This window comes from Dipodomys merriami, unplaced genomic scaffold (assembly GCF_024711535.1).
Source record: "Dipodomys merriami isolate MVZ:Mamm:240054 unplaced genomic scaffold, mDipMer1.0.p SCAF_11, whole genome shotgun sequence".
In the NCBI taxonomy this organism is placed as follows: domain Eukaryota; kingdom Metazoa; phylum Chordata; class Mammalia; order Rodentia; family Heteromyidae; genus Dipodomys; species Dipodomys merriami.
Genome location: NW_027202382.1, coordinates 42,300,072 through 42,314,363, shown reverse-complemented (window position 1 = coordinate 42,314,363; position 14,292 = coordinate 42,300,072). Strand labels below are relative to the sequence as shown.

The 14,292-nt window shown below is 44.5% G+C and overlaps 1 protein-coding gene across 3 annotated transcripts in view; it reads right to left on the bottom strand.

Moving 5' to 3' along the window:
- Positions 1–14,292, bottom strand: part of Garnl3 (GTPase activating Rap/RanGAP domain like 3) — a 131,139-nt gene that overhangs the window by 112,359 nt on the left and 4,488 nt on the right. For 2 of the 3 annotated variants that reach the window (XM_070013977.1, XM_070013970.1), the window contains exon 2: positions 1,557–1,727. In XM_070013977.1, coding sequence (XP_069870078.1) covers positions 1,557–1,699 — 143 coding nt within the window. In that variant the 5' untranslated portion in view covers positions 1,700–1,727. Of the gene's footprint in view, positions 1–1,552; positions 1,728–14,292 lie in introns of those variants that run through there. The other variant, XM_070014007.1, reaches the window with a different exon arrangement.

The following is a 14,292-nucleotide window of genomic DNA, read 5'->3' as shown; positions in this document are numbered from 1 at the left end:
CCACCAGGCTCCCTCCACAGAATCATATTTGAAGCTGCAAGGTTGTGTCTGTGCATCTGCATTTCACTATTCTAAGGACGACACATTCACTTGTTTCAAAACAATGCTGCCTCTGCCTGCCCTCAGCCCCCATTTCCTCTCCCCACGGGAAACCTGGATTGCTTCCTGTGTATCCTCTAGAGACGGGGAGAACTGTGTGTTCACCTTCCCCCTTTCCTTATGCAAACACCAGTTATCCCCCTGTATCTACAGGCTCCACATCTGCAGAGTCAACCAGCCATGGAGCAAAAATACATTTAAAAATTGCATCTGTGCTGAGCACATACAGACTTTTTTCCTTGCCAGTATTCCCTAAACGGTATAATAACTACCAGAAGCACACTTATGTTGTATTAGGTAGTATAAGTAACCATAAGATGATGTGGGCAGATATGTGTAGGCTATTTACAAACTATGTTGTTTTATGTAATCCATGGATTTCAATATCTGCAGGGGTTAAGGGTCCTGGAACCCATCCCCCATGACAGTGGGAATAACTGTACTTGTGTCTTGGTGTCTTTCTAAGGAAATATCACTACCAAAAACCTCCTGCATTCTTTCTTATGGCTACATAATATTCTATTTGTGTAGCTATATCATATTTTATATACTCAAGCCATTGAATTAAATGGTTTTCAATATTTGCTACAGTAATAATCCTGCAATGTATAACCCTGCACACTCCACTTTGCCCATGAGCCTATTTGCAGAATCTCACAACATCTTTCAGTGTCCTGCTCCTTCTTTCCATTTCCACTGTTTTAGGCACACCTTCCTTGTTATAGAAGATGTCCAGCTGGCATCTCTGCTTGATTACTCTTAACTTACACCTAACAAATATTTAGTCAGCACTTTCTATGTGTGAAGGACTCTATTGATAAAGATGGGAAAGAACAAGGAAACACAAAGAAAGCAAAGCTATGAGCAGATCTGCCTTCCAAATCCACCTGTCTCACAACTGTTGGAACTTTGAATGGTTACCAACAAATCAACCCTTCTTTCTCTGGAATCAGTTAAGAATTAAGGATGGTAGACTAAATAAAAAGTCTGGATAAAAGCATACATTTCCTTACTATCAGTGTTTTTTTTGTTGTTGTTGTTGGCAAAGAGTCTGCCTACAGCCAAATGAACTTTCTATTCCTTCCTCCAAGTTCAAATGTTGGAGCAAGCCTCTTGTGGGACAGTGGGGTCTGGGAGGGGCAGACTGCTGCCTGGCGGTGGCTAGGGGAACTGCTGTCCCACCATAGTCAAGCTCCTCTATCAAGGGTAAGGAAGACATTTTCTCTTGCATGCCAGTATGCTGACAGAGAAGGCATTCTGTAAATATTTCCCAAATCATAACTTGATAAGTGGCTGGCTGAATTTGATTTGCTCATCCTGACACAGGGTCTGTCCAGAGTAGGTACTTAGTGAATATTGTTAAATAGATGTCTAAGACATCAGCAAGAGAAATACCACCACCACTACCACCCCCCCCCCCCCCCCGAGCTGAGAGGCTGCTTCTTTTACTTACTTACAGGTTGACCTGGGACTCTAGTTCAGGGTCTTTCGTTGGCCACGTCTGTAGGGGCTGGATGCCAAAGGAGAGAGATGACTTGGCTTTCCACAGAAGGGTCTGTGCCATCTGACTCCCACAGGACCCTTTGGTGAGCGGCTCCATCAGTGGGCCTGGAGGCTGGGGCACTGTGCTGAAGCAGAAGGAGGTGGGAGAGATGCTGAGAACCGGAGAAGCAGGCAGGCCCACCACAGCCCGACCTGGTACCCTCCCCAAGGGCAGCCTCTTTGTAAGCATTGAGGAGACACTAAGGCTCTTCTGAGACCCAGGTGCCCACTGAGGCAGCACTACAACCAGCCTACAGAGTGGTGCTCAGGAGCATGGAGCAGGCACGGCCCCAGCTCAGTTCAAGTCCCATGATACCCCTTCAACAATGAGTTACACCACCCCCAGAGCCAAGATAGCGGGATCTTGTTATCATTTCAGTATGGTTTGCATGGGTCCCTGTGTTGAGATTTAATCCCTTTTATAAGGTATCAAGAAGGTGAAAATTAAGCCAACTCTGGTGTTTAGAGGCAGGACCTTGGGAAGGGTATCAGGATTCAATGAAGTCATTACAGGTTGGCCCTCATGACTGAATCCCAGTGGCTTTACTAGAAGAGAGTGTGTGCTCACATGCATACTCAAATACATAACACACACACACACACACACACACACACATACACACACACACACACACACACATACACACACACACACGGCTCAGCCAGCAAGGTCATTACCATATAACCTCTCACCCTTTGGATCAGAACTGTGAGCCACAAAAATCTATTTTCTTTTAAACTTATCCATCCTCTAGTGTTTTGTGATCATAATGAAAAGGTGGGCTAATATAGGTTTAAAGGTACAATGATGATTTAAATAATCATAAGAAAAAAAGGCAGTAATGAGTCAGTAAGGGAAGCTATGTCAAGAACTTCTGGAGGTGGGATTTAATAGTCATCACTGTGATTGTCCCACAATACTTGGTTCATCTAATTTCCAGCTAAAATATTCAAGGACTGACAACACGGGAGACAAAAAGGATACAGCCCCATCTAATATAAACAGCAAATTCTTTCTGAGTGGGAAATTGGATTATTCATGAAATCAATTAAGAAATGAATTCCTGAGACCCTACTGCTCTTTCTTGGCTCACATAGTGAGGAAGGTGGGAAGAGAAGAAGGTGGGAAAGGAAGGTTTGCAGTATTGTTAGGCAGGAGGCATTCCTGCTCCTTCAATTGGAGTGATTTTCCAAGCCAATTAGCAATGTCTAGCAATGTCCTCACTCACTTCTACCTTACGTGACAGACAAGCAACCAACAAAATCCTGTTACTTGGAAGTGGAAAAATAAAAATAAAAAGTGGCAACACATCGTGAAGGATAACTTGCATCCATCTTCTCAAGTTTTGGACACTCATGTTTTGTTTTGTTTTGTTTTGTTAGGTCATGGAGCTTGAACTCTGGGCCTAGGTGCTGTCCCTCAGCTCTTCAACTCAAGGCTAGTGCTCTACCATTTGAGCCACAGAGCCATTTCCAGTTTTCTGATGGTTACTTGGAGATTAGAGTCTCATGGACTTTCCTGCCCGGGCTGGCTTTGAACCACAATCCTCAAATCTCAGCCTCGTGAGTAGCTAGGATTACAGGCGTGAGCCACCAGCCCCAGGCTAGACACTCAAGTTTGGTTCAGAATAAACTGTTTTCTTATTTCCTTTAAAAAAAATCATGCCAGGCACTAGTGGCTCATGCCTGTAATCCAAGCTACTCTGGAGGCTAAGATCTGAGGACTGTAGATTGAAGCCAGTCTGGGCAGGAAAGTCCATGACATTCTTATCTCCAATTAAGCAGCAAAAAACCCTGAGTTCAAGCCTTAGGACAAAAACATAAATAGCTATCTTAGATAACAGCTGATCAAGAGGTGCTCTTTTGCAATGTTTGTTTGTTTGTTTGTTGGTTTTTAAAAGACTATGATCAGGCTAGAGAGAAGGCCAAGTGGGTCAGGGCTGGTCAGGGCAGTAACCATCTGCAGAGGGAGCTGCCCTGCTGAGGCTGGATGCCACAGGAAGTGATGCTACCACAATATGTGTTTGGCACTCCAAGCTGCTCTAGGAATGCCACACAGGCCCAGGACTCTCCTCTCTTGCTAGGTACCTCCCCTTGGGGTTCCTCTTAGTAAGTGATAACTCAGCTAGCTCTTCCCATCACTCTCTCTGGGCCCTACATGCCACCTGCTGTTTGCCTGACTTAGACTTGTAACCAGTCGTCCCCTATGCTGGCTTCAGGCTGCTTACCTTTGCAGCAAGTAGACATTAAAGCTCTGTCTTCTACCTGAGACAAAAAAGGCAAGTGGCTATTGTGATAGGTGAGCCAAGGTTCCTTACTCAGTGCCACCGAACCTCGGTGTCACCAGAGTTTACTGCTGCCCCAGCACCAAAACAGCAAAAAAATAATAATAAAGTAGGGCTCAGGCTAGAGAGACACTTTCTTCTGAACCTTAAGAGACTTTTAATGATAAAGATCATATTTGCATGCAAAAAGACTTAGTGAGAAAGTATTCTCAAGACCCCAATAAGGGAGACGAGAAAGAGCAGCGATCTGCAATGAGCCGAGAAAGGCTTCAGGTTGAGGCTAAGCCGTGTGAAGGCCAGCTTTACTCTGATGGATGTGCTGTCAGCTTGGTGACCGCTTGCCACAGGTAACACCGAACAACTGACAGGCAGGCGGTGCAAAGCAAGCTGTGTTAAGTATGCATAATTTTAAAATACAGATTTTGTTTCAACATCTAAGTGTTAGCTCTTTCGCACCTTTCTACTATTTAATTTTATCTGCTAACCACAACTCTAGAGTTCTTTTTTTTTTTTTTTTTTTTGGTTGGTTGTGGGGCCTGAACTCTGGGCCTGGGCTGTCTCTCAGCTCTTCAGCTCAAGGCGAGCGCTCTAGCCACTTGAGCCACAGTGACACTTCCCACCTTTTCTGCTTATGTGGTGCTGAGGAATTGAACCCAGAGCCTCATGCATGCAAGGTAAGCGCTCTACCACTGAGCCACCTTCCCAGCCCCAACTCTAGAATTCTTTATGAGTCTGTTCAAGTCTCACCTTTCATCTTCTGCTTGGATTTTGTTTCATCACTGGTAACTTTAATCTGTTCACTTCATTTAGCCTTTCTAGTCTTAACTTCCATTTTTAAAAGTGGGTGTTTCCTAATCCTTCAGACATATTTTGTATTTATTGTCAATTTAAGACATTTAACAGTAAAGGACTTCGTGGAAAGAAGGCAGTGGTCATTTGCCTAAATCCTTGGAACTCTAAAACAGCCCAATAGATAGAAGAAAAAAAAAGTGTTTTAACAGAGAATGGCCAAACTTTAGGCAAAACTCCAGAGACCTGCTGGTACAATTACATGTACACATGTGGAAAGAAATGTGGGAGTCTGTGTAATGGGAAGGAACAAGCCTGACCCCATCACACCCTCCTGGGGGAATGGGAACTGGCGGGTAGTCAGGCAGTATGGTGGCCCTGGGCTGGGAAGGTGGCTCAGTGGTAGAATGCTTGGCTTGCATGCATGAGGCCCTGGGTTCAATTCCTTAGCACCACATAAGCAGAAACAGCCAGGAATGGCGCTGTGGCTCAAGTGGTAGAGCACTAGCCTTGAGCTGAAGAGCTGAGGGACAGTGCCCAGGCCCAGCGTTCAGGCCCATGACTGAAAAAAAAAAAAGAAAAAAAAAAGGAGGTGGTCAGCCTGAGGAAAGGCTGAGGGAAGTATGTCTTCTACTTGAACTGCTAAAACCTCTTCAAAGATATGAAGCTAAAGTGCATGTGAACCTGCCAAAAGGGCCAAGAGCTACAAGACTTCAGATTCGACCTTTTCTGAAGGGGCCTAGCTGCCCTCGAGTGTGCACACCGGAGGGGGTGGTGCTGTCTGGCTATGAAGGGAAGGCTTGCTAGAGGGTCAGGGAGCCTCAGTGGACCAGAGGCAAAATCCAGGGGCAGTAACGACGGCTCTGTTCCCACTGGCTCCAGAAGTATTCACACTTTTCAAGGATAGCCTCCCAGTGCAAGCTGGGAGAGAGGCCCCAATCCGCTTAGATCAAGAGGGTCAAGACAGTTCCATTACTAGTGAAGCAGTAAAGGTGGATTCAGTGGCTAGATGAACATGCAGAATCTTCTAGTATGGCCCCCATATGCAATTGTCAGCATCACGAGGATGAAGAGAACAAAAGGTCAAATCATACAACAGACTACTTTGAAAGAATCTGGGACAAAGATCTTAGACAGGGCAGGAAGAAGGCTTTTGGGGGAACGGTGGTGGTCAGGTGAGGGGTCCTTCAGAAAACCTTCTATAGAAGGTACTCCTGTCAGGCTGAGGACAACCTCCAGGACCATTTTCTGCCAAATCCTGCAAGGCCTTCATGTGTCTTGAAGCTCAGTGCTGTGGGTCTACATGATGGGGGTGGAGAGGAACGTGACTGACCTCCAGGAGCAACAGTGCTCCACTGAGGTCATCAGGGAGCTCCGGATGCTCTTCACAGCTATAGCAGTTATGGCTAGACCTGGAGAGGGCCTACGAGGGGGGCGAGACAGCACAGAACAGAACTGCAAAGTAACAAGCAGGGTCTCCAGTGCTGGGAGGCAGACCTCCCCGAGGAGAGCAAAATGGCACACAAGGAAACAAGACCGCAGTTCTGCTCCTCCAGAGGCAGACGCCCCCTACATTAATTCCTGACATTCAGTGGTTCTACGAGGAACCATGAGGATTTGGGGGAGCCATGCCCACCCATCAGCACCATGGTCTTGGCAGAGGCTGACACTCTTACAGGTCTTCAAGCAAGCTCAGCTTTTTTGGCCTGTGATGTCAACTGTCAAGTGAGCAGTGGCTCTGGCTGAGCCAGGGCAGCAGTGGATATTTGCAGTTCTCTCTGTGTCCACACGTGGCGCTGACACTCACAGAAGCCATGCTGGTTATGCATTTGCTTATTGGAGAGTGGTCCATGCCTGTTCATAACATGTGTCCAGTGCACAGAGGCATCCTGGGAATGTTTGAATGAATGAATGACTACCTGAATGCTGAAAACATTGGCAAACTATCCATCTAGGATAGGGAGAACATGTCGGGACACTGGGCCTTCCTTGAAGTCACTGGTGGCTTGGGTCAGGTTGTTTGTTATGGTTTGGATACACGATGTCTTCCACAGGCTCTTGCATTGGACTGAGTGCCTGGTGCTCAGAAGATGTGGAAGCCAGAAGGTGGGGCGAGGTAAGGGAAGTAGGTCAATGGGACATGTCTTTGAAGGTTGTCCTTCCTGTACACTATGAGATGAAATAGTTCCTCCATCATATGCTCCAGTTGCCATGATGCTCTGCCCAAGCTCATGGGGCCAAACAAGCAAGGACACAACTCTGAAACCAGCAGCTAAAATAGACAAGAATTCTCCCCTTTAAGTTGCTTCTGCCAGGTATTTGGTAACAGTGATGAGGAGATGAGCACCCTGCTCACTGCTTCAGCAGCCTCTGAGACAACCCGTCTGTAAGAGACCAAGCCAGGCTTGCCACAGGGGGTGGATACAGAGCACAGATATAGGGATCGACACAGGGAATACTTAATGGCCAGCAGTGCTTCTAGAGATCCTTAGCTTTGCTCCTAACAGGAAAGGCAGGCTCTTCTGTGATCACTTCCATCAACAGTTCTGGCAAGCCCACTTCAGCTACTCACCTGAGACTTCCCCTCTATCCAATAAGATGGCAGCCTCCTGAAGTTCAGGAGCCTTTACTGGGGTTTCAGCAGCTTTCCATCAGTGGGTCTAGGTTGTTTTTTGCTGTGATTAAAGCAAGCCACTGCCTGGCCCTCTGCAATGGCTTCTCCTTGCCCATACTGAAACACTAGCACTTAGAACATGAAGTAGATGCCACAGAACAGAGGCAATTCCAAGAGTCTCTGGTTTGGAAATGAGCCAGGCAGAGGGAAAAAGAGGCACCAGGAGTTTTCATGCTTTTGCAGATGGTGACAAGGTGCTGTGAGTCTGGAGCCAGCAGCTTCTTGTTCTTTTTTTTTTTTTTTTTTGCCAGTCCTGGGGCTTGAACTCAGGCCCGTGTACTGATCCTGAGCTTCTTTTCACTTAAGGCTAGCACTCTACCACTTGAGCCACAGCTTTTTCTGTTTATGTAGTACCGAGGAATCAAACCTGGGGCTTCATGTATGCTAGGCAAGCACTATACCACTAAGCCACATTCCCAGCCCCTAGCTTCTTGTTCTTTTGGAGACATTAGGGTTTTAACTCAAGGCCTCACACTTGCTAGGCAGGTACTCCACCAACCTTCTTGATTTTATTATTTTTCAGAGAGGGTTTTGCTAACTTTTATGCATATATATATATATATATATATATATACATACATACATACATACACTTATGTATATATTGGGCTGGAGCAATCCTAGACTTTTAATTCAGGGCCTTGGGCTTGCTAGGCAGGTATTCTACACTTGATCCATGCCCCAGCCTCTCACAGCTTCTTGATTCTGCAACTCTCTGAAGAGTGTTGACAACATTGGGGATCAAGGCAGAGTTGGCACTGTGTTTTTGCAGCTATTGAAGACAGCAGTAGTTTCTGGCTCCTTGAGTGATCAGCTTGTTTGCTTGTCTTCTTCCCCTGGTGCTAGGGATCAACCCCAGGGCCTTGCACATGCTAGACAAGTATTCTAAAACTGAGCAACACCTCCAGACCTCAGATTAACCTCTTACTGTGCAGTGGTAGCCTCCTCTCTGATTACAGCAATGCTGAGCAGGCCGGGGGGCTCACACTCGTTAGCTTCCCAGCCTTTCTGATGACTCTGTAAGCATTTAACTGCTTATATCAGGATCAACTCTCTTTTTCTACTTATACCAGGGAAAGTAGTTGTCTGCGATGGATTCCTACTGAGAAGCCCTTTACAAAACCTGACATGTGGGACTGTGTGCCTAAAGGCTGAGGTGACCTGATGCAGAGCGAGAGCCAGGTACAGATTCCTGCTAGCAGGGACAAGGGGGTGACTTCCAGTAAGCAACAAAAATGGACTCCACTTTCATTGGAATGTGTAGGAGGGTTACTTTTGTTTTTCTGAGCTGCTATAATAATCCTAATAATAATCCTAATAATAATAATTGCAGTACTGGGGTTTGAATGATTATTAACATAATAATTATTGCAGTACTGGGATTTGAACTCAGGGCCTTGTGCCTGTTTAGACTTGCTTGCTCTGCTGGTGTTCTACTACTTGAGCCCTGCCACCAGTGGGGAAGGTTGCTTTTGAGTCTAAAAGGGTCCTTTTAAAGCATTAGTCACTTCAGCCTAGGCAGTAGAGGTGCTGGGGCATCCAAAAACACAGCTGGCAACAAGCAGGGTATTTGGGGTCACTGTGATTCTGGAGCACGATCTACTAGTGCACGACATTGTTTGGGGCCAATTTTCAAGCATGCTGCTGAAAACTTAAGATCCAAAAGTGACAACTTAAAATAGGTAGGAAACAGGAGTCTAGCTTACAGATGCTCTCACATCTCCAACAATAAAAATTTAACTGCTTTTAAAGCCATCATAGCTCGGGGCAGCCCTGCCCGCTGGGGGTGTTCTTTCATGTACAGCGTCCTCTGATTTACTGCGCCTCACAGTCTCTGTGATGTGAGGTGCAGCCAAGGCCGCACACCACGTGGGCCCGAGTCTTTCTTCCATGCTATTCTTCAAATGTGGGATGGCTGCTATTATAACCGGTAAGCATTTTCTCTTTTTCAAGTAAAACATACTTTCCTTACACTGAAATCCTTCTCCTTTACTGGATCATATTCATTCAATATAAACAGCTTCATGAAATAAAAACTAAAACTCCCAGGCCAAAATAAACAAAAGACTACTTTCAAGTCATCTTTCTTCCACTCCTGCAGAGCTATGTGTGTTGTTTTGTTTATATTCATTATCTCTTAGAGGGTTCCATCCTCACACTACTGCTAAGACTTCTTGTCAAAAGGCTACCATGACTGTGGGATGCTAAAACCCAGGGTCAGTTTTTAGCACTTCATTTCATGTAGTCAATCACATTTCACACACACTCTCTCTCTCTCTCTCTCTCTCTCTCTCTCTCTCTCTCTCTCTCTCTCTCTCTCTCTCTCTCTCTCCTTTTCTTTTTAGATATTTATACTAATCTTGATATTTTTTTCTGGCAGTAGTAGGGTTTGAACTAAGGGCCTTGCATTTACTCTACCACCTGAGCAATGCCTCAAGCCTTTCTTTATACTAAGTGTATTTCTCTAAAATAGAAAAAAATTTTAATCACATCACATAGCCTTGATACAATGGTTTCCAAGAAATCTCTGAACTCCCTTTTTTTCTTTATTTCACTGTGATTCATTGCCAAATTAAAGATAAAAACAAAAACCTTGCTGTTTTTTTTTTTTTTTCAAAAAAACACAGCAAGTAAGCATAAAGCAATACCAATCACAGTGGCTTCTGAGGCCTTGCAACGTGGCTGGTCTGGACTGAGACACGCTGTAACCGAAACACAACCTAAATCTCAAAGAACTTACTGAAAAAAGCAAACTGTGTAGATAATTCTAAATACTGATTGCATGTTGAAAGGATAGTATTTTTGATATGCTGGGTTGAATAAAATATTCAATGAATTTCACTGATTTATAGTGGCCACTAAAAAAGAGTTAAAATATATACATGACTCTACATATTGGCTATTACCAGAAGAGCCTGTATCTGTTACCATGTATGTCAGAAATCTAGACTGAAATTACATTTCTAGTGATTAGTATTGTACTGACTGATGGATTTTTTACAACACTTTAACAAGTGGAAAGGTCTGAATGTTTACGTCCCCCAAAGGGTAAAGCTTTACCCCCAATCTGACAGTGTAAGAAGGTCTGTGGAGAGTGATGAGGTGAGGAGGGATCACAAATGGGGAGCACCGCTGTATGAGAGGTGAAAAGAGTCTCATATGTCCTTTTGCCATGTGAGAACCGTTCTAGAGGGCACCCTGTCTGAGAAACAGGCTCCCCCAGACACTAAATCTGCTGGTGCCTTGATCTTGGACTTATAACCTCTAAGTCTGTGAGAAATAAATTTCTGACGATTATGAGCTATTAAGGCATTGTTGTAGCAGCTTCAACAACCAAAGACAACAGGCAAACCTACAGTGAACAGCCTTCTGGAAATCTCTTTGGGTAGTTATATTTCAATACCAATTCATATTTGTTGACTGTCTTCTTTAGATCCTAGTTCCCTTGCCTCACCTGTTTATGTATGATTGTATGTATGCATGCATACAGCATGGAACCCAGGGCCTTGTTCATGAAAGGCAAAGTTCCACTACTTGGACTATACCCCTAGCATTTTCCATTTATATTTTGGTGTTGAGATGGGACCTTACAATGGGCATCCCAGCCAGACTTAATATCTTGATCCTCCTGCCTCTACCTCCGGAGTAAGATCTTAGCTTTAGAAACAAGAAGATGTGTAGTTCTTCTTTTTCTGAACTCTGTATTCCGGTCTCTCTCTATCTTTGTGTGCTGCTTCAAATTTTTCCTCAGGCAAAGCAGCAATGAGACTCACTATCGAGCCTGCATCTCTTACAATTTTCCTACAGCACTGTTTGTCAGACTTCATCTCTCTTCAAATCTTCAACTCTCTGGAAACCAGACGGCCAAACCTAATTTCTCATATTAACCTTCTAAAGCAAAACTAATTTGACTATTGTCTTCCTCCAAGAAAGGAAGCTGGTCTGCATTAATTTAAAATCTCAGTGAATAATAAAGGCTGTTTTTTCCCTGCTTTTAGGAGAACAGACATAATATGAAAATTAATTTTCTTCCATTGGCCCTAGGAGCCCATTATGTCAGCCCGATATGAGACAGCTTCTCTAGTCTTTCCCAGGAAGACTGCTGTTTCTCCTAAAGGAAGCTGACAGTAGCAGATTTATTTATGATTAAATACTTAAGGGCCTGGCACAAACAAAAGAATAACAGCATAATATAGAGGAACGAAGACTCTGGAATCTACTCATGTTGAAGTACTTGGTTATAAAACTACCTGAAATGCAGAAAACAACAACAAGGAAATCCAAGAGTCAGGAGAAACATAAGAAAGGAGGAAGGAGGGAACCACATGAATAATGAACAACTGCTCTTTTCAGAAGAGATCTTGGCCTGGAAAGCAATGCACGAGAATAAGAAAGCATTTGTCTTGGCATCAATTTTGTTCTCCCAAGGCGTGGGCTCTATGCATTACTAATAAGGAAGCCATCATTTGTGGAGCAATATTGGGGAATATTTCTATTTGTAACTCAAACTCTTCAGTCATGGTGGGGCCCTCCGGCCACAGTGGCTGAACTGAGAGCAAACTTAATTTAATCTCTTAACCAAGGCAGTCTTTTATAACTAGAACAACAGCAAAAACCCCACAGAGAGCCCAGTTCTGTGACTCTGAGTGGCATCTGGGCACTTGTATTTTAGAAAAGTTTCTCAGATGTCACGATACTTTGCTTTTTGTTTGGCTCCACTTCCTTCTGGTGACAACATGGTGATTCTCCTTTGGGAAATCACCTGTTGCTCCCTATATACTGAAGTTTTTTAACCCCTTAGATCCATGTTGAGTTCATGATCCAAGTCCAGTCAACTAACATGTTTCATCCCCTTCTGACCTAAGCAGTTGCTTCAAGGATCTCCACAGCAACAAAGACAGCCAATGAGTGCCAACCCTGGGACATGTGCTAGAACCATTAAGAGGGAAGCCCCATCTTTCTGCTGCAGTAGAAAGGCAAATTAGTAATTGGCTGTCTTTGTCTCTGTGAGGGACCCTGAGAAGAAAAACAAAAACATTATTACTGATGACATTATTTAAGTACCTGTGCCCATCCATTCCTAACGCTTGTATCCCTACAGCATTTTGCAAAGCACAAATCTATAATTCTCCTTTGCTTGTCACTGATAGTCTCTGATAATATTTTTAAAAATGTTTACTCATAAAACAGCCTATCAGAAATGACGCTGGTGCATTATGGTCCAGGTAGAAGAACCACTTGACTCTGAAATTACACTCCACAACCTCAGCTGCTTTCACTTGGGGGCATTGGTCCTGTAGAATCATGAGTGGAGGATGACAAGGATGAGGGAAAATAACAGAGCTGCTCACTAGTGAAAAGGCTTATAACTATGGGCTCCCTGACCTACACGAAATACACAGACACTGGATGATCAGCTCCAAATGTTATTGCTGGAATGTTTCCTGCACACTCTAGAGGACTGGTTATGTCCCTAGGCTAGAGCAATACTGGCACTATTTGTGAGTTTGTTTGGAATATAAATCCCAACTTCCCTGGCCTTCTGCCCAGGAAGCTGTGGGTTAAATAGCCCTCCTCCTATGTGTGTAGTTTTGCAAACTACAATACTAGACTCCAGAGCATTGGTGCTCACACACTGACAGACTGCTGAGTCCCCACCCTCCGATTTTCATTGAGCATTCCTAACAGTTCCCAGGTGATGCTGCTGCTTTGGGCCTAGGGACCCACTCTGAGGACCGCTGTCTGACAGGTCGACCTAGGTGGGGTCCACAGCTCCTCCATTCAGCACTGAGAGTCTTTGATCTTTAGGACTTGCCTGCTAAGTTCAGTCTTACTGATAAGGAACCTGTACGGAACCTGTCAATGTTGGGGCTCCAAGGTGGCTCAGTCCCCATGAGGTGTTGCAGCCAAAAGGTCACAGCTCAGCAACTAATGAATAATTTAAAATAATTCAGGTTCATTACTTGAATTTCTTGATCACTTGGAGGGGAAAAAAGGCAACAGATACATTTCTTAAGATAGGTATGGTTGACAATTCTCATCCACCTCATCCACCACAGCTATCGTTTAGTAATGCTTCCTGAAGGCACTGTTTCTAGTACTTTGCGTGAATTAGCATATATTTAAAGCTCACATCAGTATAGGTCTGTATAGGTCATTTTACAAGCAAGTTAAGCAAGGTTGGGGAGGGTTTAAGCCATTTGGCCAAGTTCACCAATGTGAGGTGACCAGTGAAAAGGCAGAGACTCTAATAATATAGGTCAACCTCATTCCAAAGGCCTTATCTGTGAATCCAATCTGTGAACAAGTCCAGTATAAGCTGTCTAACAGTGTGAATGTCCTATCTCATGTCATCAGTGTCCCAACTAGTCTTCCTCACTGCCACCTGACAGAACACTAGAGCCTGGCCCCTCCTTGTTCCTTTATATTCACTAATGTTTACACACCAGTGGTTGGAGCTAACGTGGGTTATTTATCAGCAAATGGCCAGATTCATAACAATGTCCCTTCCCTGCTTGCTAATAAGATGATGGCCAGATCAGATGAGTAGCTCTCAACATGAGGCTGACACAATGGGATGCGAGCAGCGACTGAGGACTATGGGTAAGGGAGGCTAGTCTGGAAAAAGGCTCGCAGAAGAGGCCAGATCTCACCCCTGCTGCACCCCAGAAGCACCTGCAGAGCTCTGAACATCCATACACTCCAGTGCCACTCTGCACTTTCTGGTCAACTGGCCACAGTACAGAACAGAGCCCCTGTATGGTTAAGATGTTCCACAAGAAGAGCCAGAGCTGCGAGGCCATTTCGGTGAGAAATGAAGGAGGTAATTTTTTCAACCAATCAAAGTAACTGGAGAAATTGTAAATGAACATTTATCTATTTTAAGTTAAGATATTTTCTGGA